The sequence below is a fragment of the Lichtheimia ornata genome (assembly GCF_029851405.1).
Source record: "Lichtheimia ornata isolate CBS 291.66 chromosome Unknown scaffold00037, whole genome shotgun sequence".
Classification (NCBI taxonomy): domain Eukaryota; kingdom Fungi; phylum Mucoromycota; class Mucoromycetes; order Mucorales; family Lichtheimiaceae; genus Lichtheimia; species Lichtheimia ornata.
Genome location: NW_026695357.1, coordinates 168862 through 194190, shown reverse-complemented (window position 1 = coordinate 194190; position 25329 = coordinate 168862). Strand labels below are relative to the sequence as shown.

At 43.9% G+C, this 25329-nt stretch overlaps 10 protein-coding genes across 10 annotated transcripts; 8 read left to right on the top strand and 2 right to left on the bottom strand.

The window, feature by feature from the left end:
- Nucleotides 1-111: 111 nt before the first annotated feature.
- Nucleotides 112-911, top strand: O0I10_007587 (uncharacterized protein; the record flags this gene model as incomplete). The annotated part of the gene is made up of 2 exons (XM_058487602.1): nt 112-370; nt 430-911. 2 exons carry the CDS (start codon nt 112-114, stop codon nt 909-911), a joined length of 741 nt encoding a protein of 246 aa, XP_058341653.1.
- A 281-nt stretch (nt 912-1192) lies between these two features.
- O0I10_007586 (uncharacterized protein) lies at nt 1193-2274 on the top strand (the record flags this gene model as incomplete). The annotated part of the gene is made up of 2 exons (XM_058487601.1): nt 1193-1481; nt 1547-2274. 2 exons carry the CDS (start codon nt 1193-1195, stop codon nt 2272-2274), a joined length of 1017 nt encoding a protein of 338 aa, XP_058341652.1.
- Nucleotides 2275-3134: 860 nt separating this feature from the next.
- O0I10_007585 (uncharacterized protein) lies at nt 3135-4153 on the top strand (the record flags this gene model as incomplete). Its single annotated transcript, XM_058487600.1, has 2 exons — nt 3135-3423; nt 3492-4153. The coding sequence occupies 2 exons, from the start codon at nt 3135-3137 to the stop codon at nt 4151-4153; spliced, it is 951 nt and encodes a 316-aa protein (XP_058341651.1).
- A 1157-nt stretch (nt 4154-5310) lies between these two features.
- O0I10_007584 (uncharacterized protein) lies at nt 5311-6414 on the top strand (the record flags this gene model as incomplete). The annotated part of the gene is made up of 1 exon (XM_058487599.1): nt 5311-6414. One exon carries the CDS (start codon nt 5311-5313, stop codon nt 6412-6414), a length of 1104 nt encoding a protein of 367 aa, XP_058341650.1.
- Nucleotides 6415-6574: 160 nt separating this feature from the next.
- On the top strand, nt 6575-8284 carry O0I10_007583 (uncharacterized protein; the record flags this gene model as incomplete). The annotated part of the gene is made up of 1 exon (XM_058487598.1): nt 6575-8284. The coding sequence occupies one exon, from the start codon at nt 6575-6577 to the stop codon at nt 8282-8284; it is 1710 nt and encodes a 569-aa protein (XP_058341649.1).
- A 3183-nt stretch (nt 8285-11467) lies between these two features.
- O0I10_007582 (uncharacterized protein) lies at nt 11468-16512 on the top strand (the record flags this gene model as incomplete). Its single annotated transcript, XM_058487597.1, has 2 exons — nt 11468-12690; nt 12768-16512. 2 exons carry the CDS (start codon nt 11468-11470, stop codon nt 16510-16512), a joined length of 4968 nt encoding a protein of 1655 aa, XP_058341648.1.
- A 2371-nt stretch (nt 16513-18883) lies between these two features.
- On the bottom strand, nt 18884-19879 carry O0I10_007581 (uncharacterized protein; the record flags this gene model as incomplete). Its single annotated transcript, XM_058487596.1, has 2 exons — nt 18884-19494; nt 19558-19879. 2 exons carry the CDS (start codon nt 19877-19879, stop codon nt 18884-18886), a joined length of 933 nt encoding a protein of 310 aa, XP_058341647.1.
- Nucleotides 19880-20549: 670 nt separating this feature from the next.
- O0I10_007580 (uncharacterized protein) lies at nt 20550-21896 on the top strand (the record flags this gene model as incomplete). Its single annotated transcript, XM_058487595.1, has 2 exons — nt 20550-20859; nt 20938-21896. The coding sequence occupies 2 exons, from the start codon at nt 20550-20552 to the stop codon at nt 21894-21896; spliced, it is 1269 nt and encodes a 422-aa protein (XP_058341646.1).
- A 387-nt stretch (nt 21897-22283) lies between these two features.
- Nucleotides 22284-23738, top strand: O0I10_007579 (uncharacterized protein; the record flags this gene model as incomplete). Its single annotated transcript, XM_058487594.1, has 2 exons — nt 22284-22593; nt 22645-23738. 2 exons carry the CDS (start codon nt 22284-22286, stop codon nt 23736-23738), a joined length of 1404 nt encoding a protein of 467 aa, XP_058341645.1.
- A 298-nt stretch (nt 23739-24036) lies between these two features.
- O0I10_007578 (uncharacterized protein) lies at nt 24037-24412 on the bottom strand (the record flags this gene model as incomplete). The annotated part of the gene is made up of 2 exons (XM_058487593.1): nt 24037-24338; nt 24406-24412. 2 exons carry the CDS (start codon nt 24410-24412, stop codon nt 24037-24039), a joined length of 309 nt encoding a protein of 102 aa, XP_058341644.1.
- Between the last annotated feature and the right edge of the window lie 917 nt (nt 24413-25329).

The following is a 25329-nucleotide window of genomic DNA, read 5'->3' as shown; positions in this document are numbered from 1 at the left end:
CAGATCTATACAATCCATGTGAGTCGCCAATGTATATGTGTACATCGTTCATGAGCAACGTGCTAATGCTGCAATGCGTTTTTTTTTTTCTATAGAGACAATTGTTCCCCCATGACCAGTGTTGAAAAGCGTAAGAATGCAAAACTCTTGGACGACTTTTTAGCCGGTTGGTTGGAACAGCCGGGCAACTATGCACGATTCGCGAGGGCTAACGGCAGAGATGGACGTGAACGCAGAGGAGATATTGGAGACGAGATATATAAAGCATATCGCGAGACTGGAGGGACGCAGCATAATCGTACCGTCAAGGCCAGGATATGGAAATTGGCACAGCAATTCCGCAAAGCTCATGATTTAGCATGTAACGGAGGTAAGTGACAAGTAAGGTTGTACTATCATTATTAGTGTCTAATTTAAGATAAAACATAGCTACAAGAGAAGAGGTGCGCAAAGCATGTCGATATTACTATCAGCTTGTGGAGCATATTGGAGAAGACAGCAATGTCCCGATTTACTATCAGTATCCAGGACGACCCGGCAGCACTGAAATCGAGAGGGATGATCCTCAAAAAAAGCCACTCACAGATGCAATGAAGCAGCAACTCAATGACGATCATTGTCAGGACATGATGAAAATGGTGGATGAAATGGCTCTGCGACAACGACAACAGCATGAACAAGTGATGCATCTTCTTGATCAACGCCAAGAATTGCTGGATCGGCAATCCGAGCGTGCTCGTTTGATGGAAATGCAAATTGAAGCTTCTATGGTACTTTCGGTGATCGAACGATTGAGGAATGTAGGGTTCTCAGAGGATGAAATATCGTTGCATATCCAACTTCTTCAACCACTCTACACCTTTCACACTCAAATGATGAATCAACAACAACAACAACAATCGTCATCTTGATCAAATGTATTACTTTTATCATTAGCTTAGCATTAGCTACATTTACCCTGCATGTTTTACGGCTTGTCAATAAAAGCACACTCATTCATTCATTTGTATGGGGATAATTTGTGTCACGTGCAAACGCGGTGTTTTGTGATTTATGCGTTGGCTCATTTTCTGGGACCACGGACGCGACTCTTTCGTTGACGCACTTCATTCACTCCTTGACTACACAATTGTAAGCATTCGATCTTTACTTTGCTTCCAACACTCAACTCAATGGCACGAGATTAGCCTCCATGGCAGACAAAAGGAACAAAAGGAAAAAAATGCGCCCATCGGACATGCGTCCATACGACTACTTGTTGCTCAACTGGTTAAAGGTGCCCGGCAACTATCACCGATATGTGAAAGCTGATGCTAGAAAACGAAGAACTGGTGAAAGAAGAATGGATATCGTCGCCGAAATATGCGAAATTCTCGCAGGCCAAGGATTTCCTGTGGTATCACAAGGTACCGTACTTCAACGACTTAACGATTGGGTCAGGTGGTACACCTGGGCACGGGAAAAGGCACTTGATGGGAAAGGTATGTAGTGGATTGGTATTTCATATGTTGGTCGCTCATGGATGATGATGACGATGATGGAATAGCTCCTGAGATCGTGAAGGATACCTTTCTTTACTACTATGACCTGGTCGATTACATTGAGACAAAAAGTAACGACGACAACAATAACAACAACTCGACAACAAATCAGCCTATGACAGGTGGTCCTTCACATGCATCTCGTATTCGCCAACCCATCGTAATATCATCGTCAGCAGCTGCTTCAGACATCAGCGACGCGTGTTCTCATGATGATGATGACGATGGGCAAAGTCTGGAATCATTCGACGAAGACCATCAACCCACGGATATCGTTGAAATCTCACCACTCCACCAACAACAGCATCTTGCAACAACAACCATGAAGAGTGTTAATAGTAACATCAGCTACGATAATCAACGAGAAGATGCCATGGAAGTAGTAGAGGGATCAGAGCCCACTCTAGCAAATACACAACAACAGCGACATGATATCCTCCAGCAGCAGCAGCAGCAACATCCACCCAACCGACAACATACATCCACCCCCTATGAGTCCCAACCACAACAACAACAGGTATCATCCTCTTATCAAGACCTAATGGAAATGCAAAGCCGCCAAAAAGAGATGATGGAGCGTTTGATCCAACAGCAGCAGCGGCAAACATTGAAGGATCAAGCACGCAGAGATCGTATCAAGCAACTCCAACTTCGTTTATCATTATTGGATCGAATGAAGAAAGCTGGATCTTCCAAGGACGAGATTGCTGCCCACATCAACCAACTTCAGTAGCCTTTCTTTATATAGCATGTACATCAATAATACCAACCCATTGAAAATAAACGCTTTGTCATTCCAATAAACAAAAGCAATACCAAGTTTGATACAATGCAATGTCCCCATCACAATGAAATCAAGAGCCGAATGATGTCGCGTATCAACAACATTCAAGAACGTCAACAGTAATCAGTAAAGCATGCAATCGTATTCATGGCAACAGCAATGACAGCTTCTAAAATGAGTCACGTGAGAGATAGCATGCCTGCAAACGAGTTTTTTTCCCATCCACGCCCCTCATGGTTGTAAGAGATGATATGAACGGTTATCAAAATTTTGATTAAGCGTAGACCCCAGTGGGGTAGTTGATAAGGGGTCGTTAGATTTTTACCCTTTATGGCGGCATGGATGACCCCCTTGGAGTAAATGATACGTAGTCATATATAAGACGAGATCATCATTCATAGTCAAAGTAATATGGATACGTAACCAATGGGCAAGCTGAAATCATAAGATGTCAAAGAGGAAATAGAGGTATAACCCTTTGCATTTTATTCATGGATCCATTACATGGTACCATCGACTTTTCTTTTTGAAACGAATATCCACCATCCTCGAACAACGTCTTATCTCGTGGAACTTGAGCACAGCATGAAGCGATCTTTTGAATGATGTTGTCTACCTCAAATCCTGATTGATGTAGCTATCTCGCGAGGTACACAATGTGTGGGACACACACGTCTGAATGTAAATCCTCGCTGGGTTTGCATTTCGTGTATTTCTCACCTCTTTCACTTTGGTAAGTGTACTGGACGCAATCCATACAATCTCCCAATGACGAAGACCGATTTGGTAGGTTCAAGAGTTTTTCACCCATGGGAAAACGCAATCGAGGTGACAATGAAGAAAGAGAGAAGAAAAGGTCGTTGGACGAGCTGATACTCCAGTGGTTTTTAAAACCAGGCAACTTTGAGCGATATTTGAAAGCGGATGGTCGTGCAAAGCTGCCGGATTCTGAAACCAAGGGTGCTATGGCATTGGAGGTGATCGATCTTCAAAAAGAATCTGGATTGGGTACACGCAAAATGAATTCGATGGTATCAAAGCTTACGCTTTGGCAAAGGAGATACCTCGAAGGACGTAGATTGGCATTACTGGGATCAGGTATGTGTGCATGATAGAGAGGGTTATCACACAACAACGTTATTAATATGGGGGGGATTATACACCAGATGAGCGCACTATACGCAAAGCATGCCCTTATTACTTTCGAGTTGTCGATACACTTGGAGATGCGGGCGTCGAATTCGTTGAAGACGATGAGGATGATGATGATGCTTATGCTTCACCAACAGCTGATACTACTACTACTACTACTACTACTCCACCGCCATCATCACAGCAACAAGGCCAACAACAAAACGGCAATGCTCAAGGCAATAAGACACCGTTACAGCAGCGTCTTACTCAACCAAATGTCATTCATATACGACGAAATCCACAACAAGCTTATTCAACACGACAACGACGACAACCAATACGATATATAGAAGAATCCTCATCATCATCGAGTGATACATCTGACAGTGACGACGAGCCTCATCAGGGTCCTCCCAAAAAGAGGATCAACAACCGCCAACGACCAGCTACTACTACTACTACTACTACTATTATGGTCCCACAAGATTCCAATCCAACACCATCCTCCCGCCAACATATGATGGATCGATTAGAGCAACAGAATCAAGAGCTTCTTGAGCAACAAACAAGGGTATATCGAATCCAGGAGATGCAAGCACAAGCAACTTTAATACAACGAATGCAAGAAGCTGGTTTCTCAAAGGATGAAATTACTGAAAACCTGCAGTATGTGCGTAGTGGTGGCATCATTTGACATGCGCAGCAACACCCTCATACCTTATAAAATGCCATGTATATATACGTGTGATTATCTACTAGGAATAAAAAGATGATTTGCTATCAATTGTATGAGTCTCTCACTTGTAGTAGCTGCGGCATAGTGCTTATGAAAAAGAACGTGATGACACAATAAGGTGCTATGGTAAAAGGCATATTTGGTAATAGAGATGAGGTGGCACAGTCATCCTCATGCACATCAACATTCCAAAATTCCAATTGTAATTAAAGTTCTGTCGCCTGAATGTTGCCTTTTGTGGCCTACACCATATCCGGGTAATACGTAGGGCACTGCTACTGCGGATTGGGTGTAACTATAGCATCGTGCAACATGATGCTGGGACGAAAAATAAAAGGTATATAATAGTCTCCTCCCTCCGTTTTCTAGTGATACGACCTTCTTCTCTACTACAATTTACTCCTCGACGACATGCCATCAATAATAGCGCCACAACACCCGAAGGATGATCCTTGTAACCAGAATTTGTCTCGGCTCCCTTTGGAAATCAATCATCGTATCTTTGCCAATTTTACTCAACGTGAGTGCATCGAATGCATGCGTGTGTGTCGATTATGGCGTAGATGGATGGCCAAGTGGACCATAGATCACTGGAAAACGATACGACTTAGGAACCATGATTTGGATCATCTTGACCCCCTTTTGTATATGATCACCTCCTATGTACGACACATTGTCGTATTGCAGCCCTCTCAAAAGAGCATCATGAAGGTCATTGACAAGCTTGTTTCCATAGGCTTCACTCAAATTGAAACATTTAGTAAGTTGAGCTCTCTATGTAGTACAACAGTGTGCCCCATAATAACACGCCCAGTGTAGTGATTGCCGCTGAGGAGAAATGCGACTTGATACCCTCTCCTACTTTGAAGATGTTTTCAACCAATCTTACACGCTTACATGTTGGATTTTCTCGAAGCAATTGTCATTTTTTGGATGTGCTTGCTTGTTGTCCTCAATTGACCCATTTTTCAAGCTCTTGCTATGTGCATTTCTCTCGCAAAAAGACTCAGCCGATATTGGAATCGCCCTTACGTCTCCAGTATTTACGACTGAAGCATGGCATCAGCATGGATGAGCTGTCAAACGTGTTACGCCACAGCCCTCATTTGCGCCACATGCGATTGCAAGGTCAATTTGATTTGGTTAAAATCGTCAACATTCGACCGGAGCTTGAGCATCTCAGCTGTGGTCATTTCCCATCGTTGAATCAAGACCCATTATGGAACATGACATCATCATCAAAAGAGGAAGCAACACCACCACGCACCTTTGAAATGTGTGCAATACATTACGAATCGCCCTTATATCAAGCCATTGCTTTACTCAACAGCCCATGGGGAGCCAAGATTAAACGTCTTGTTTGTGAAATCAGCAAGATCTTTAGATCTCATGATGATGATGAACAACAACAGCAACAGCAATATCAAATTAACCAACCACTTGAATTGGAGCATCTTGAATATCGGTGTTACAAATATTGGGAAATGCGAACACGTTACAACCTGCCAGTGCAAATGTTGTTAATGCCACTCCTCACGTATGGTACACAATTGAAACACCTTGATATCCGACTCTTTTGCCGCCGTCGTCCAGCGATATTCAATGGTGGCATGGATTCTCAAGCGATGCCCGAGTATGCCACCCTGAGTAACTTGATCCAATTGAGGCATTTATGCATCCATGAATCCAACAGCTTGTACCCCGCCTCATTGGATTACTTGTTCTCACGCATCATTATGGAGCATACGCCGTTGACATCGTTCGAGTATATGCTATCGAGGTTCTTTCCAGATGTCTTTTGCTTTGAGAAACTTGCCCATGTGCCCACACTACGTCATGTGACTCTCTATGCGTTCGAACCCAACTACATGGACTGCACCACCGTGGCAGTCTTTACGAAAGCATTAAGCCCCTCTCGGAGCATCGAATCGCTTCATTTCAAGAATGGAAAAGAATTCACGTATGAAAGGGCATTCAAGTACCTGAGCGATAACATGTCGAATCGAGTCAAGCATTTGACATTTTCTTCGCTCTATCAAACATCCCATGCAGGTCTCAAACACCTCATCAAGCATCATCCACAAATTGAGACATTACGCTTTATAGATATTGTAGGTACTTTTAGTGAAGATATGCATGTCATCCTTCCTGATTTACGTGCTCGTGGTGTAAAAAATGTTATATGGGAAATGCCTTATCCAATAAACGATCGTGCATAATTTGCAAGGCGGGGAATGTGGTGATGATGCGTCGTGTCTATGTTACACCTCTTCTCTTTCACACCCAACACAAAAGCCGCGGCATGTCATTCCTCAGCCATGAACAACAACAACAACAACAACAACAACAACCCTCCACCTTCTCTTTCAAGTCTATTCCATGTTGACCAAACGACGTGATTTCACTCGTGTCTTGACAACGGACGAAATCAATGGCATCTTTTCGTACTTGACACAACACGATTGTATGACATGCATGCAGGTCTCCCAGCGATGGCGTTCCTTGGTGCCGCAGTATGCCGAGACAACTTTTAGCGACTTGAGATTGGATGGCAGGAAAGATTACAGGCGACACCAAAGCATGATTGCTTGTCTCGGGCCACATGTCAAGTCTCTGGTGGTGGATGGATGCCCTGACGCCGATGCATTGTATGGCTTGATGGAACTATTGAGAGAACGTGATTGTCAAGAAGGCATTGAATCGCTTGGTAAGGACAAGGACAAGGATGAGGATAATGACCGTGGTGCGAAGGAAGACTTTTCATTTATTCTTTTTATAGAGCTCTACAAATGCTATGTACCTGGTGATCTCGCTCTTTATCTTTGCCATTGGACACGTTTAAAGTACCTGACGCTGAGTCAAATGACTCATATCATCGACACGGAGGCCTTTTATCTCTCATTGATTACCCGATGTAGCTCGTTAACATCGTTTCAACTCCAATGCGATTTCATGATGATGTGTGACACGCCCGTGGAAGCCGTCCCTGATGCTGCTGCTATGAATCTCAACACGCGTCATTTATCCTGGAATGTATTCGGTGGAGAGCTTGAGCAACCCAACGACTTTGAGCCTCTTTTATTGCAATGTCCAAATCTTATCAGCCTCGAGGGGTGGCTAGCAACCGACTTTGATCCAAAAATATTTGCATGGTGTCCAAAGCTACAGCATCTACGATGGGTGGGTCGGCAACCCAATCGTCATTATTATCAGCTTCCAAGGAACGATCAAGAACTACAAGCACTCGATGTCAATGTGGATGATCATCACGAAGGAGTGGGTCATTTGAAAGGGTTATCCATGCAGCACTATCACTTGTCGACATTGGAGGACCAACATCATTTACGATATCTGGAATTGGATGTGAATCAAGAGCAACAAAGTTATGCTATTCAACTACTTGAAAGAAATGCAACCACCTTGCAATCACTTTTATTGGAAATTGACGGCATCTTATTACCCATCATGGCATGTTTATACGATAGCGGCATCATTCAACGCTTGGTATTATTCGTGCTTTTTATTCGACCCTCATTCTTCAGCAGCAGCAGCAGCAGCAGCAGCATCGACGACGATGATGATGATGATGATGACGCACCGACCAATGCAGCATTGCCTGACTTGATCCACGGCCTGCAAAAAAAGGTGTCTCAAAGCACATCGCTGGAATGGATGGCGCTTGATTTGCTAGACGTTTTTGGCGATTTCGATCTTGAAGAGCAAAAAAGGATGCTATCGATGATTGGCTGTATACCCCATCTCAAGAGTATCGATATTGAAGAAGATACGTTGGATCCACAGGTCCTTTTGGCATTGTTTCAACATGCAATGGCATTACAGCATGTGGTGGTTCGTTGCAATCATTTGAATGTGACATACGAGGTATTGGAGGTATTGGCCCGTTTACCGAATATCAAGAGGCTTCATCTCCATGCTGCTGGTTCTATCAGTGCAAAAGGCGTACGACATTTAGCGAGCAAAAAGGACATGACGTGGATCGTGGAATTATTGGAATCCGATGAGCAAGGCCATGCGTGTTTCGATGATGCAAAGGAAATCATGAAGGATAGATTCTCATATCATGGATAGAGATCACGTGTCTTTATTAAAGCAAAGATTTGTACGTTGTCAAGAGCAGTGATGTGAAGGAGGTTTAACTGGGTGCCATAAAGGGGGTGAACAATGTGGATAATGATCCTTAGATAAATACCCTTCCATCCTTTATTAAAGAGTTCATTTCATTTCATCATCTTTATGTGATTAATTATTATAGAGAGAAGAATGCTTTTAAAAGAAAAGTTTATTGGATATCAAGTTACAAGACTATTTAAGGCCATGCTTAGCCCATCATGATGATGGTTTCCAGATGTGACCACGAGGAGGTGATGGCAATCCACATCCATAGTTTTACGTCTTCTCGGACGGGCCCTTTTAACGTCTATCGCGGACGGCTAGTTATACGTCATTTAAGCTACGACGGCCATTTTAACGTAAATGTGCAAACGTGAATAGTTAACGTACCATCAAGACGGCTTCGGGCGTGAAGCAGACGCAGTAGTTGACGTACTACCGAAACGGGTCTTTTTTAACGTGTTATGGACGTACCTAACAACACGGATAAGTTAACGTCCTACCAAGACGAGGATGTTTTTACGTGTTATGGACGTACCTAACAACACGGATAAGTTAACGTCCTACCACGACGAGTATGTTTTTACGTGTTATGGACGTACCTAACAACACGAGTAAGTTAACGTCCTACCACGACGAGTATGTTTTTACGTGTTATGGACGTACCTAACAACACGGATAAGTTAACGTCCTACCACGACGAGTATGTTTTTACGTGTTATGGACGTGCCTAACAACACGGATAAGTTAACGTCCTACCAAGACGAGGATGTTTTTACGTGTTATGGACGTACCTAACAACACGGATAAGTTAACGTCCTACCAAGACGGGAGTTAACGTCTTACCAAGACGGGCCAGTTTTACGTCCATGGCGGACGGCTAGTTATACGTCATTTAAGCTACGACGGCATTTTTACGCAAATGAGCAAGCGAGTAAGTTTAACGTCTACTACAGACGCCCCCGTTTAACGTCCACTATAAAAGCAGACGGCTAGTTTACGTCTTTTAAGCTACGACGGCATTATAACGCAAAGAGGTGCAAGCGGGTATGTTTACGTCTTACCAAGACGGCATTCTACGTGAATGTGCAAACGGGAGTTTACGTCTTACCAAGACGGGCCAGTTTTACGTCCATGGCGGACGGCTAGTTATACGTCATTTGAGCTACGACGGCATTTTACGCAAATGTGCAAGCGTGACAGTTTACGTCTTCCCCAGACGGGCCAGTTTTACGTCTTACCGAGACGGGCATTTTACGCAAATGTGCAAAGGAGAAAGAGGCGCGAAGCCTGGGGTTGAAGTGCTGCGGAAAAACGTCTCTGTATATACCCGTTGCCATGCTGAGGTTGAAAAAACACAAGTCACAGCGGCCATCGTTGTCTTCTTTATGGCGTGTTAGCTGAAGAGGTTATGGTAAAAGACGAGACACGCATGCACAAAGACACACTTCTTGTACCTTGGGGCATCGCTATATGGGGGAAGGTGCTAAAGCGTGCACGGATCACCAGCTGTAAGCAATGGTGGAGTTTTAGCTGATATCAATCGGAGACACTTGATGAACCCCTTTGTGTAAGGTTTGACTTGCAGCATAGCATCATTGCAATAAAGTGTATCAGTCATTCATGTACATCATCTTTCAATATAGGTAAAAGGCTTGAAGAATTGGGTCTGTTTTATGTATCCATGGCTGCTGTATATGAATAGCAGGTTGGTATCCATGGCGACGTTTCCAAGTCCTCTTTTGCCTGCTTTCCCTCTTTTGCCTACTTTCCTCTTCTGCCCACTTTTCTATTTCTCACAACACCAACTCCTTCAGAGCACTCACTGATGCCGTTCCATTGCAACAACAACAACGTCAACGGTGAAAAGAACCAATCGTGGAGCGTGTCAATCAAGGATTGGTGACTGTAGCTTCCTCATTAAGCACGAGAGTTACTACGATCCACCCATGACAGAAGCAATACAATAGGCATGTCCAAACACGACTTCTTGGGACTTCTTGCTTTCACACAGTATTGTTCATTCTTTTCCACAAGATTAAGGGGATGGTTTATTTGGTATAAGGCGTATTTCACTTTGAGCTTTTTACGTTGGATGAAGGATGGTGCCATGACAATGATCACAAGAAGTGCGTTTGTATGCATGATGCGGGTAGCAATGGATTGGCAAAAGCAACCATCGAGCACACAACATCGACGACATGAAACGATTCACCAAGGATCCTGGGCAATGACGGATGATGGTAGTATCAAACAAGATAAAAAGTGGTAAGGCTATTCCACAAGGAGGCACGGCGTATTGGTGGATTGAATTGCACGTTGTAGTAGATGTATCTTTCTATGCAACAAGGACACAATGAAGTGACAGGATCAAGAATGCTTTGGGGCGAACACCTAGTTTATCCAATAATGGCTGTCATTTGAATAGACGAGATTCCAAGCATGGAAACAACCACTGATAAGGGTTTGGACGATTTGACCTTGGCCAAAGGATAGTGGTCTCCATGATTGTATTATTTACTATTAGCATGATAGTGTATGGTTCGAGAAAGGATGATGGTCTTAAAGAGCGTCAATAAAATGAGATGAGTAAGCTGCTGCAATTGACTAGTACAAAAAATAGATGCTGTGTTTAGGATGGATGGATGATGGATGGTAATTTACATTTCAAAGTTTATGCACTTCACACAAAAGATACCTCAGGATCCAGTGGTCGTTTTTGGCTTATTGAACATGCCATGATTAGCTTGAAAAGGTTCCATACAGGCTATCACAGGCGGACCTTACTATAGGCAGGCAAGGATCGGATTCATTATGCACTCTCCGCCAATAGGATTGACGCTTCCAAGATCAGCCCTCTTGCTTAGTGTCACAAACAAGTCCTTCTGCATCTTTGGTTCTAAGACGAATGAGGCGATTGACATTGAACAAAGACCATATATCATATAGCATCATGCTTACAGCATATGTAAAAGATAAAGGTGCCTGTATCTCTAGAGTTTACAATCAAACGTGGGGTCTTTAATAGAACAAAGCTGCTCGGCGGGGTGAAAGCGATCTTGTGTCAAACTATGAAGTCGATCGTGGCCGATCCCAGATTTCGCAATGTCGCTACCAGCCAAACTGGATCTGGGGGTCGACATGGCTCTTTCCGCTAAAGATTCAAACCCCACTCAAACTGGGACCCGTATGGATAATACGCCTACTGGGACCACTCCACCAACACAAACAACATCACACTCATCTCCTATGGCTATATGGCAAAGCTTTACTCACCATCGTCGTAACCTTCAAGTCCAAAAAACGACCGTATATGAGGATAAACAAGCAAAAAGCGAGGCTCAACACCGTCGTCATGAATTTACCTTTGTTCGATCCAACGAAGAGAATAGTGCCGCTTTCGATCTTGCAGGCATTAATGATGTGTCACCCGAAGACTTCTTTGGGGCTCTTGTTCATCAACATCCCAATGCTATAGGATGGGTGCCTAGCAAGCACTCTGCCTCTTGTGTCATCGTCTCCTTCGAGGATTCATCGTCTCGTGATGCAGCTGTGCATGCAGGGGTATCAGTCAAGAATCTAATGGTTCCTGGTGTTCCCACCGTGGGATTGGAAAACTCAGTGTATCAAGTTGCTTTAGATGGTCTCCCTCTTATGAATCGTGAGGTTTTAGCAACAGCCCTACGTGAGACCATGGGTCGTTATGGTCACATTTTGGATATCAAGCTTTGTACCGACAAATTCCATTTGCTCACGGGTCGTGGCTCAGTGCTTTTGGATATCTCCGCTGAAGGTGGAGAAGATGCTTATCTTGCTTTGGAACATGAGGTTCATTTGGAAGTTAAGGGCACCAAACGTATCATTTTGGCCCGCTGGAGAGGCATGGCCATTCATTGCAATTACTGCAAGAAAGAGGGGCATAAGATTGCCGATTGCCAAAAATTAAAGGAGCGCAAAGAACGCATGAATGTTCGCAAGCTTTGTTTCATTTGTCAATCCCCCGATCATTTGAAAGCCGATTGCCCACGCAGTCAGCAACCTTCGTTAGGTGCAAAACGTCCTCGTATGGCTGATGCGTTTGAGAATATCCATGTTTCCGATACCAACACAAAGGAAAAGCAACCAACACAGGCCCCTTTTGAAAAGGTATCGAAGCAACCTCCTGAAACACCTTCTGATGCTGCACCTAAACGACACATGGCCTCCCAAAATCATCGACCAGGAGATACTGCTGAGGATCCTTGCATACTATCTGATTCTGATGAATCAATTACAGAAGCAGAAAAGGTGATTAACATCCATACGGTGAAACGAGAACCTGAAGATGTTGCCATGGAGACTGATCGAGGGGGCTCAGACACTGCGTCCGGGCTCTCACAATATTGACATCAGTTGTCAACGAGATTGCCGTGGCGACCTTAAATTGCCGCGGCCTGAAAAGGCTGTCGAATCACAATGATCGACAGTTTGGACGAATACTACGCAACTTAAAATATGACATACTCGCTTTACAAGAAACCCATATTGATTCGGACGACTTGGGTGACATTACACAAACCATCCTTCAGGCCCACTCTTCAGCATGGACTCCATATTGTGGGGTCATAAGTCTCAACCCTGCCTTTACTATTCACATGATCACAAAAGCCCTCGAGGGACGTTTATTATGCGTGAAGGTATCACATTGCCAACAACTATGTGATGACCTTTTATTATACATCATCTATGCACCTGCCACGGCTTTGGATCGACCAAGGTTTTATCAACAACTATATGATTTTATGCACACACAACCTACACAACGCAGCATCCTTTTAGGGGACTTCAACTACAACATTCACCTACGAGCACCTAACACCTTCCCAATCACATGGTCCAATTGGCTCACCTCCATGTGGCATGACCCATTTCACAATGATGAACAAACACGAGGCGCTGCTACCTTTCATCGTGGCAACACCACCATCGACTTTATCCTTTGCTCCAATGATCTGGAGACTAAGATTCACCATCCCACAATTTCTTATGTATCGCATACTGATCACAACGCCCTTGCCATCACCATGACTACAGGTATACCTATGACTGGACCTGGTATATGGCGCCTGAATCCACAACTCTTGCGCAATGACTATGTGAGAGAGGAAATACAAACATGGTTGGATGTTGCTACCTTGCATTTACCGGATACCACACCCTGTCATCAATGGGATTGGTTGAAGAGCCATTTGAAAGCCTTTTGCCAGGTGCTCTCACGAAAAGTGGCATCACACCGAAACCGGCAGCTTCAATATTTACAACGTGAATACCGCCAATGTTTACATGCCAATGCTCTCTATGAATCCATCAGCACTCAAACACGCCTTCAGCAAATACGTGCATCCATGGATCAAATACAAGAAGCCGATGCTGATATCCTAGCATTGCGAGCTGGTAATCGATGGCGTGAAAAAGGTGAACGATCCAATGCATACTTTTTTAACTGCCTCAAAGAACGCCAGACCAAGCAATACATACATGCATTGAGCAACGATGATGGGACTTTATGTACATCACCTGGTGACATGGCCCAATGTGCCCACGATTTTTATAGTCGACTTTATCAAGCCGAAGACATTGATCAAGAGTCTCTGCATGAGACTCTATCAGCCATCCCACCTGAAAGCTGCTTGGATGATCACGATCGAGCTTGCCTTATGGAACCGTGGACTGATGAGGAGATCACTAAAGGTCTCACACGAAGCCCCTATAATAGCAGCCCTGGTGTTGACGGCTTCCCATATGAGTTGTTGCGGTTTATTTATACACACGATCGTACAAGCTCGCTCATGAAACAGGTGTTCAAGGATGCCCTTTGTATGCAACGGACACCTGAGTCCTGGCGAAAATCCGTTGTGGTATTGTTACCGAAAAAGGGCGATCGTACATCATTGCGAAATTGGCGCCCTATTTCGCTCATATGTACCGATGCCAAAGTGTTTACACGCATGCTCACTGCAAGAGTGGCCTCTCTCATGGATAAGATGATTAATCGCTACCAAACCGGTTTCCTTCATGACCGATTTATTGGTGATAACGGATTATTGGCAAGGTTGACAATGTCTCTAGCACAACAATACAAGATTCCAGGAGCCGCCTTACTTTTGGACCAAGAAAAGGCGTATGATAGAGTGCATCCACAATACTTGCAAGCGGTTCTACACAAGTTTGGTTTCCCCGCACCTTGCATTGAAAGCATATCACATTTGTTTTTCAATACTCAGCTATCGATCAACATCAATGGATACCTCTCCAAACCATGTCACCAACAAAGAGGTTTGAGACAAGGTGATCCCCTTTCCCCGCTCCTTTTCAATTTAGCCCTTGAACCATTCCTTCGTTCTCTTCTATCATCTTCCCAACTACGTGGCTTCGATTTTGCTATCCCCAATTCTCCACTTGCCTCTTCTCATCTTGGATCCATCCCTCCTACACTGAAAACACTTGCCTATGCTGACGATGTCCTTATTTTCGTCTCCGATCCTGCCGAAATCCAACACATTATGACGATCATCGATCACTATTGTAAAGCCTCCAACGCGAAGCTCAATCACCAAAAATCCATGGTAGTAGCACTCAATGGCAGAGTCTCCCCCGAATGGCGTCAAGGATTTTCTGACCAGGGTATTCATCAATGGCATGATCGTTCCACAGCTGACGCAGCTATATATCTGGGTTTTCCCCTTACCAGCACTCGATCTCAATTGGAGACTTTCCTTCAGCTACAATTAGACAAGCTACGCAAATACGCTGATATCCTCTCACAACGTCGTCTCTCAATACGAGGAAAAGCATTAGTGGCAAATGCTTTATTGCTCAGCAGAATATGGTATTGCCTTCGCATCATCCCTCTCACACAACAATACCTTGGCTCTATACAATCTATTATTGGTCGTTTCCTTCAGGGCACCACCATCCCAAAAGTCAGCTTTGATATATGCACTCGTCCAAAGAAAGAAGGCGGCCTTGGCATACTTCACCCCACACATCATTTACTCTCTCTTCAATTACGATGGATCCTCCCTCTACTTTCTCAACACCATGCTGACTCCAAATCCCTTGCTATCCCCTATCTCCGATTTTGTATCCAAAACTTTTGTAACACCCTTTCCCCCGTTGTCCCTATCCTCTTCCCCGAACGTCGTGTCACCCTGCTATCCACTTTTGGCCACTTCAAGACATTGTTTCAAGCATGTGACAAGCTGCAACTTCAAGTCAATTGGCAACAGGTGACACATCACACCGTGCTTGATTTCCCGCTTATACGTACTTGCACATTTGCTGGCTCTGCTGCAGAGGCACCTACCCCAACATGGCGTTACCATTTGGTTCGTGATGCCTTTATTTTGTCTACCAGAGTTTGCATACTACGAGCTCGTAATCCTCGAGAACGCTCACAGCATACCTACCATGTGGCACGCTATCACCGAGCTACTGCACGTGATGGTAATTGGCGCATCAAACCATTCATGAAACACCTTCTCGATTCCCTTCCCCCTAACCCCATTCCCCTCGACATTCAATCCGACTACTATCGTCTCATCGTGCCGACCACCAAATCAGGCCTTGACATTGACTCATTCAAACGCAAAGATTTTCGCTACAGTCTCTTGCCAGCCCTCACAGCTCTTCCATCATCCTATCCACGAGAGTCAAAAGGAGCATGGCACCGGTTTTGGAACTTGGCCATTCCACACAAAGCAACCACAGTCCTTTGGAGATTGATACAGCATCGCCTTTCCAGCCGTGAACGATTACATCGTATCATTCCTTCCACCTGTCAAACAAACGCCTGCCTTATTTGTGAAAGCTCGCCTGACCAAACTGCTACACACATTGAAACCGATCAACATTTTCTTTTTTCGTGCCCTTCGGTGAAACAAGTATGGTCTATTATCGCTGCACGTTTTTTCGATACCCCATCCGCCCTACAATGGGATCATGTGTCCACCTTGACCTTACGGCCACCAAAGACTCTTTCTCACACCAAGGTCCATGGCAGTATTGTCATTGCTTGTGGCGTACTTGCTATATGGAACGCACATTGGCGATTCATCTTCGATAATCAGTCCTTCAATTCACAAGCCATCGCCAATACAGCCATTCATCATATTCTCCGCATTGAACAAGAACATCAAATAGCTTAGTCTTCTCCCACTACATGGTCATTATTTACTTTCCTTACACGTTTTCACTCAGCGTCATACATTAATGGCGCCAATAAACACAATCTACACAAAAAAAAAAAAAAAAAGATCTGGGGGTCGACCTCTTCTTCGACGACGACCAAAAAATATTTTTTGGGCTAGTTGCGACATTGAACGCGAAACTTTCACACAAGGTGCTGTTGACCAAGCCGAGTCCATTGCTCTAATAAAAACCCCACGTTTCATTGTAAAGTTTGGAGATACAGGCACCTTTATGTTTGTAAGCGTGATGCTATATGAAGAGTGGTCTTTGTTCATTGTGAAGTAGCTGGACCCTAGCAGAGCAAAAGACGCAGAGGGTCGTGTTGTGTAACACAGCTACGTTTGCATGAATGAAAGGGTCAATGTATAATTACTTTATGGATCATCTAGGAACAGGCATGTATTGCCAGCTAACGGCCACTTTTATCCAATCATCATTGTTGCGAGATCCACTGCATGGGAACGATGCCCCTGCTCCAGACATTCATTTCCATGATTCAAGTAGCTTGATCCGAGCTGATTTGACTGAGCTACGGTCAAAGAGAGATTACATCAATCCATACATCAGCATACGTGCGAATGTCTCAGCTGATTAATCCTTGTTCGACCGTAACTCAACCAAATCAGCTCGGATCAACCTACTTTAATCATGGAAATGAATGTCTAGAGTAGGAGAATCGTCCACCTACAATAGAATGGCACAAAAGTTGGGAATGCACAAAAGTGGCTATTAGCTGCCAATGTATGACATAAAAGTGAGGGTTGCGTACCGTTCATGCATTGTCCCTGAAGTCCTGACTTTTTAGCCGAGTTACCCAAAGAGGTCCTTCTGCATCTTTTGCTCTCCAGGGTCTAGCTACTTGACAATGAACAAAGACCACTTCTCATATAGCATCACGCTTACAAACATAAAGGTGCCTGTATCTCTAAACTTTACAATGAAACGTGGGGTTTTTATTAGAGCAATGGGCTCGGCTTGGCCAACTGCACCTTGTGTGAAAGTTTCACGATCAAGCTTGCCAATCCCAGATTTCGCAATGTCGCTACCAGCCAAACTGGATCTGGGGGTCGACCTCTTGTTTGTCGGGCTCAAGGCTGGTGATAAAGCTCAAAAACGCCGTTTCAAGCCAACAATCCCTGTTCGGAGGCAAGTCACTCCCCAAATTGGATCCCAGTCGGCGGCCTCAAGTTCCTCCACAACTTGATACCTTGTTCCATCCTGCTTTATGCAGCACACTTGTCTCATTCTCACACCTTCCCACAGTTTCAGTATTAAGTAGTATAAATATCTTTGTAGTATCGTAGTGAATAAATTATCTATTCGTTTATCGAGTGATCTATCTATCTGCTCATTTTCTCTATCACTTTTCACATCTCTATTATCAGCTTTCTATATTATCTTTATCTGCAACTCTATCTTTTCTTTCTATTGACAACTCCTCCTCGACATTAAGCTTCCTCTGCACACACGTCTCTATTCTGGTATTAGTTTGAGGGCGTTTATTATCATTTCTTTGGCTCTGTTCCTATTTTGGCAAGACCCAAGACAACTAGAGAATAAGGCGTGACAACGACGACGACCAAAAAAAATATTTTTTGGGCTAGTTGCGACATTGAACGTGAAACTTTCACACAAGGTGCTGTTAGCCAAGTCGAGCCCATTGCTCTATTCAAAACCCCACGTTTCATTGTAAAGTTTGGAGATACAGGCACCTTTATGTTTTCACTATGCTGTAAGCGTGATGGAGTTGCTTTTTCCTGGTGGATGGTGTCGGCTGCATTAACGGAAAGATGAAGAGCTGAGTGAAACGGCTCGTGGTGGTTACACAGACACGTCCTTGACAAGTTGCTACACAAACGAATGATGATGATGATTGCCTTTAGGAAGGTACGCAAGTAACACCGTTCAATAATGCAGATGTATCAAGGATGGTATGTGTAAATGACGACAATGATTGTTCCACATCGCATTTGCATGTGCCGCGTGGTGGAGTTGCATAATCCAGCAATTATTAGATCAAAGAGTTGATGCGTGCAGACATGCCTAAGGTCACCCTTTTGACACCGTATCAGGTTATACTGTATTGGTTTGGCAACAACTCACATCATCATGAATCTCAATCCCTTCTCTCTTTTGTTTCAGAACATGTACTGTATCCATATCTTCATTCTTACGAGCCCAATAGCGAAATCACCTTTATTCCATGAAAGCTACTACATCATGGTCCGTGTTATTGGTCTCCATATCGATAACCCAAATCACAGCAAAGAATTTTACAAAAACGTACGTAATGGAATATGCATTAATTACTACTCGATCTTACTCTATTTACATTGATGTATTGAGGACCGACATGATTTCATCCTTTGAGAATCCTGCATCACGCATTGTTCGAATAAGCGACGTCTTTCGTTCCATTTCTTGTGTTCGGCTTACAGACAATATATAGTCATAGCTTTTCTGTAACAATTGTATCATCTCCAATTTCATACGATCATCGTCATAAGCCGACTGGGTGTTCTTGTTATCTTGCTCTGCTTCTTCTTCTTCTTCTTCTTCTTCCTCCTCTTCCTCCTCCTGCTCTTCTTGTTCTTCTTGTTCTTCCTCTTCGTTATCTTCATCATCATCGTTGCTATCACTAGTGGTTGTCATGATGTCTGGCATTGGTTTGTATGGTATAATGATCTGTGGTTGTGGAGGTGGTAAAGATGATGGTGAAGGTTGACGTCGTCGTGATATAGGTTTGTAAGGTACACGTGTATCCAGCTCCATTGATGATGATGGTGATAAGCATGGTACTAGGGCTTCTTGATCTGTTATGGCTTCATGCAGGTTACTGCCGGGTGATGAAATCATGACCCCTTTCCTCTTTTGTCGATGTGGTTGGTGATTGCTATGATTCATAAGATCGTAATAGTAAGGAAAGACCTTTTTGATTGCTATCATTCATGGCTTCATGAGCAGGGATGATGATCTAAGATGCATTGTCTATGAACATTTACCTCGTTTGCTACTGCCTTCCTTTGCCATCGTTCTTGCCTTTCGAAAGGTGCACAACCATCGATGTACACGGGTCCGTACTGAGGCACATGTCCTGGGTGGACTGCTTTGCTTGTTGACGGCCAGCCATATCTGTTTTGTAAAGCGAAACCTCTCATGGTCCAGAGATCCGTTACTGATAGCGCGCGTAACATTGCCATGCGATTGAAACCATTCCAGAATGACTTGATCGGCGGTTTTGCTGTTTCGCTTGTCCGACTTTTTATACGACATACGAGAAGTAGCGTTTGTAGGTGACTTTGCTTGTGGGGTTTGCTTGGTCATGGTTACAAGTGAGAGAAAAATGATGCTACAGGTCACCAGGCATGTCAAGTTGTTGGGATGTCATTAAGTCCGCGTGCTCCATTTACCGGTCATGATGTTGCTTATCCCAATTCATAGAGTGTTGTCAAGCTCAAAGTTGAAAAACAGGCTCCCTCACTTGAGTAGCTCCCCTTTCAGGAAGATTGAATATACGCAAACAAGAAAATAAAACGCGACGTTTCTATGTTGCTGATCAGCCATCTTTCTTCCTTCGAGTATCCAGCTTCATCCATCAATCCGTATACTCGTAGCATCTTGTTTTTGCTCTCAAGTATCATCATGCTTTGATCGAATGCTTTGTTTCTTTTGATAATGGATAGTTGTAACGAGGGTACAAAGATGATACACTGTTTCATAGACTTGGGGGGTTGTGGCGTATCAAAGAATCACGTGACAAAGTCCTCATGCTACTCCCCACACAAAGAAAGAGGGATGCATGTATGTTTGTTACATAGAAGGAACGACTTTCCAAGTGTATGGTATGAACAATTGGTTGCTATGCTACGAAGATGCAATTATCATAGGATGATCCCGGTCAGGGTATTGTCGGAGGTACGGCGCATCTTCATTCTCATCGCGGGGAAGCGCTTCTTCCACTCAACCGCGTCTTTTTATTCCACAGCCCACATCCATGAGCTCCTCCAAGGTAGCAAGATTGCAAAAGAATTGGACATCCGGTGAGAAACCCGGTGATAAGTCGGGTGACGAAGCAATATTGGAATGGCTACAAACACCTCGCAATGCAGCACGCTTCATTCGCATATGGAACAACATTGCCGAAGCCGATAGCAAAACCAGTTTCAGTGCCGAGCTTGCAACGTTTGTCAACAGCATCAGTAGCCCTCAGCGTACCGCGTCAAGCATCCATAAACGAGCACAACGATTTGACGAGTTGCTGAAAGAAACCAAAGCCATGCTATCGAATGGTGCTAGTGATAGAGGTAAAGTAACCTATGTGCCTGCATCATATATTCATTTGACTATGGGATTGACAAATAGTGTTTGTATCATGTATGCAGCAATTCTCAAGCATTTTCCATATTACCATGAATGTATGAAATGCATGGAAAGAGGACTTGAAGTGATACGACAAGAGCTTGATGCCAAAGGAGAAAAAGATGATTACTACGACAGGATCTTTGAAGCGTATCAATCACAAATTACCCAGCGTACTCGATCAGAACGTCGATCAAAATCAGCTTCTCTACCGGATACACCATCACCCATACTGCCTTCACGTGATACGTTATTTGACATGCCACCATCACCGTCATCCTCGTCCTCATCATCATCAATATCAATGACAAAGCAACCATACATGGATTCATCAATGGCAAAGCGACCTTCGATTGTTTCAGCTTCTTCATCATCCAACGTATCCAATCAAATATCCTCCAGTCTTAAGAGAAAAGCTTCACAACATCCTCGAGTAGAATATCCACCTCGTCCCAATAAAAGAGGTTTCCGCATTGAGAGTGATTCCACTTCACCTTCTGATAGTCGACTTTGTGTTGATCCAACACTACCAACACCAACACCATCATCGTCATCATCATCGTCATTGGCTCATCAACCACCCGCTTTATCAAGGCCCATTTCGTCCCCTCGTCGTCCTTTACATATACGACCTGATACTCCATCCTCCTCGAAATCCATCCCATCGCAGCAAAGAGAACAGCCCAAAAAGAAACGAGTTTCACACCAGCAGCCAAGGAATCATCATGCTCAGCAACGTTCTGAAATGGACGATACAGAAACCATTCCTCAAGAGTTGACGCAATTGCTCCAGGAAACAAACAAGTGTATGCAACGAATAATGAAAATCAACCAACGGATCGAGAAACGAAGATTACTTGTCGAAAAAAGGAAACTAGCATTGAGCAGATCACGTGAAATGGAACGGAAGGCTGATTTGATTAAGACGATGCTCGAGTCAGGGTTCTCGAAAGAGGAAATTAGTGAAACTATCAACAAATAGAGATATAAAGAATGGTGGATAGTAGTAATAAAGCCCTAATTTTAATTACGCTAGATAGGATACTACCTTAATGTTCACTGTGCATGACTATTTCTTAATCAGGTGGTGGTCTATGTCAACACTTTGTGCCGTAATTTCAAGGAACAAATCAGATGACTGGGTAAGAGCTGGCTCCTCATACAAATGATATGAGTGTACTTTATGTTGTCAGAATAGAAAAATGACATGTAAACGATATGCATGAACGATTCCAAGGTGTTTTGAAAGGAAATGGAATGCTGTGTGTGTGGCGTCGCTATTTAAACAGCGGTGACATCAGACTTCCTTCCTTCTATTCTTGCTCTTGCTCTCCCGCCCTCAATTCACAGTTTCGCGTTCTTTTTGGCAATGGCAACGGACGAACCTAAAAGACGACAACGTGTCAATTGGAACAAGGCTGTAAGACCTAATGGCAAGACCTCCAATGAGGTTATGGTGGAATACTTTCAAGTGCCAGGCAATTTCAAGCGTGCGTTATCATCAATCAGTATAGCTCGAAAACTTGGATTGCCTATTGAGAACAACGACAGAGTGGTTCATGAGGTCTTGGAACGTTTGCATGCAGAAGGGTTCACATTTCGCAAGTATGCCAAGGTGTTTCTTAAGGTGATTGAATGGATGACGGGGTATATCAAGGCTCGTGCATCGGCGACAAGAGGTAGGAGATGCATATGCATAGAGAAGCACACTGATCTTACAATTGCCTTAGAAAACAACCTTGATCGACGAGACATTCAACGCATTTTTCCATTCTATTATCATATTTGCGACATTGTCGGCGATATAGACGCGTCTACTATTTCAATCGTTCTTGGTCATGATCAACAAGAACAAGATCACGCTCGTCATGATTCTATGAGTCGCGTTGACAATGATCCACCCGCCTACCCTACCGCTCAACGTGATGGTGGAATGGCGACAAGCAGCATCAGCATCAACAGCAGTAATCATATGGATGAACCCGGCGATAGTTCCAGTATCAGTGATGACATGCAAATCAATCAACTTGGAAGGACGTTGCCGATGAATACACCCTTTAACGGCCAACATGATATTGCTGTTAGCTATGTCAGGAGCAGTAGGTTACCACCACCTTCCTATGAATCATCGCCATGGCAACAACAACAACAGCATCCACCTCCACGACCACAATCTCCACAAGCACGCATTTTCCCAACACATACACCCTATGTTCAACCTGCATCACCTCAACCTGCATCACCCGAACCTCCATCGCCTGAACCTCCGTCGCCTACACCTTCTTCTTCTTCCCATGATACCACTTTTACATTCCAAACAGCACATGCAATACTACTTCTGCCACAACAACAACAGCCACAACAACAACAACCATTATCAACATCTTCATCCACAGCCGCTATTACCCCATCAATAGTACCACCTACGCCACCCTCCAGTAATACAGCTGACATCACTCGCAAACGACCCGCCAATGATTCAGAAACGAACACATCTTCCATGCATACCACACACAATACACGAAGGAGGATCATAGAACCAGCTGCTGATGATCAAGAGACTTTGGAGGACACCCCACTTGAAATGATGCAACGGAATAATGAACATCTACGTCAATCAAACATGTACGAATACCACCATCAACGGTTGCTTGATCATCAACACATCTTATTGAGCCACCAAGCACGTATTTATCGAATACAAGAAATGCAAGCGCAGTCAACGCTTATAAAGTCAATGACGGATGCTGGATTTTCAAAGAATGAGATAGCAGCGGCTTTAAAGGGACATCGTCAAGGTGTGAGTAACACCCGTTTTCAGTAAATAGCATTATTGTTGCATACCAGTCAATAAACGATAGGTCATGGACATACATTTTTATGATTGTGGGGAATAGTGGTTACACCGGCTTCATGCAACCTCCGCGACTTGGTTTAAAAAGAAAACGTCATCGCTATGGCATTCAAGCTCTGTACCCAATTTCAGCATTCATAATGTAGCGTGCTAGCTTTACCAGTATCGAGTTGTATGTGCTTATTGTTTCATTGATAAAGGTTTATTCTTTGTGTATGGAGCATTCAATGAAATGGGGGAATGATCATGGATAAAAATTTTGGAGTGACTACAAGTCGCCCCTGATATTTTGCAGGCGGTCGTGAACCTCTTGGATAAATTCTTGTACCCGCGGGGAAACCTCACCGACGGGCTTGATCTTGACGAGTAAAGGCATAATGTCCTCCTCAAGGAAAACGACCAAAAACGGGCACTCATCCGCAACCTTGATATGGAAGCCAGGCAATCCCTCTTCTTCGTCAAACGCCATGGGTTCGACTACTTCAGCCCCTTGTTGGTCAGCTCTCTCGGCATGTGACATGACAAGATTTGGAGGAGCGCCTGGGATATACAATACTTTGATTTGAGATTCTGGTATTACATACACCTTGTTAGAAAAACGATACCACCAACTGCAAAGTAACAGGAGATACAATACCGGACATGATAAGTAGTAAGGCTGAGGTTGTGATAAAGGAAACAAGGACAACGATTCTCAACCCTTCTTTTATATTGCATCGATAGGCCTGGTGATTACCGATAACGCGCGATGACCGAGATCTAAACTTTTACGTGCAAGAGAGCGAACGAGAAACAAGGTTCAACGAGTAAGTATAAACACAAATGCATGACATGTGGGACAACACCCGCTAATGGGTGATACAGCATTGGTGGGTGTCGCGGGGTTTAAGATACATACCTCTCATGCTACAGTAGTACTTAATGATCACTCCGCCGGTCTCATTACGGGAATGAAGGGAAAAAAGTAAAGTCTTGTGAGATAGACGACTTTGTTTTTGACCTAGAGAAGTTACAGATGCATATCTGTAACGACCAAAATGGAGGTTTGGGTATCACTTTGTAGTATGTACCAGCCGTCCGGATATTCGTTTCGTCCGTAGCCTACGATTTTTCGTTGAATAGCTTCACACTCGATTCTCTGTAGCATGCCTCCATCCATTGTGTGCATGCTTAGTGTATCAGTTGCTATGTCTATTGAAAGGCTATTTATATTTCAGGAACGTGTCAGGGAATTTTAAGCAGTATAGCTCGAATACTAGGTGTGCCTATGTAAAATGATGACAAAGTGATTCACGAGGGGACTTGGCATGTTTGCATCCAGAGAGATCAGCATTTCGCAAATGTGCTAAGATGCTTCTTTAGCTTTGTGACGCATTACAGGATATAGCCACAGCCGTTATTGCCGCATCAAGGATACCATCATCGCAAACGACCTGCCAATGATTCAGGAACAAATACACCTTCCATGCATGTCACACCCCATCCACGAAGAAGAGTCATAGAACCATCCGCTGATGGTTAAGAGGTTTTGGAGGAAGCTCCACTTAAGGCTACAACGAAG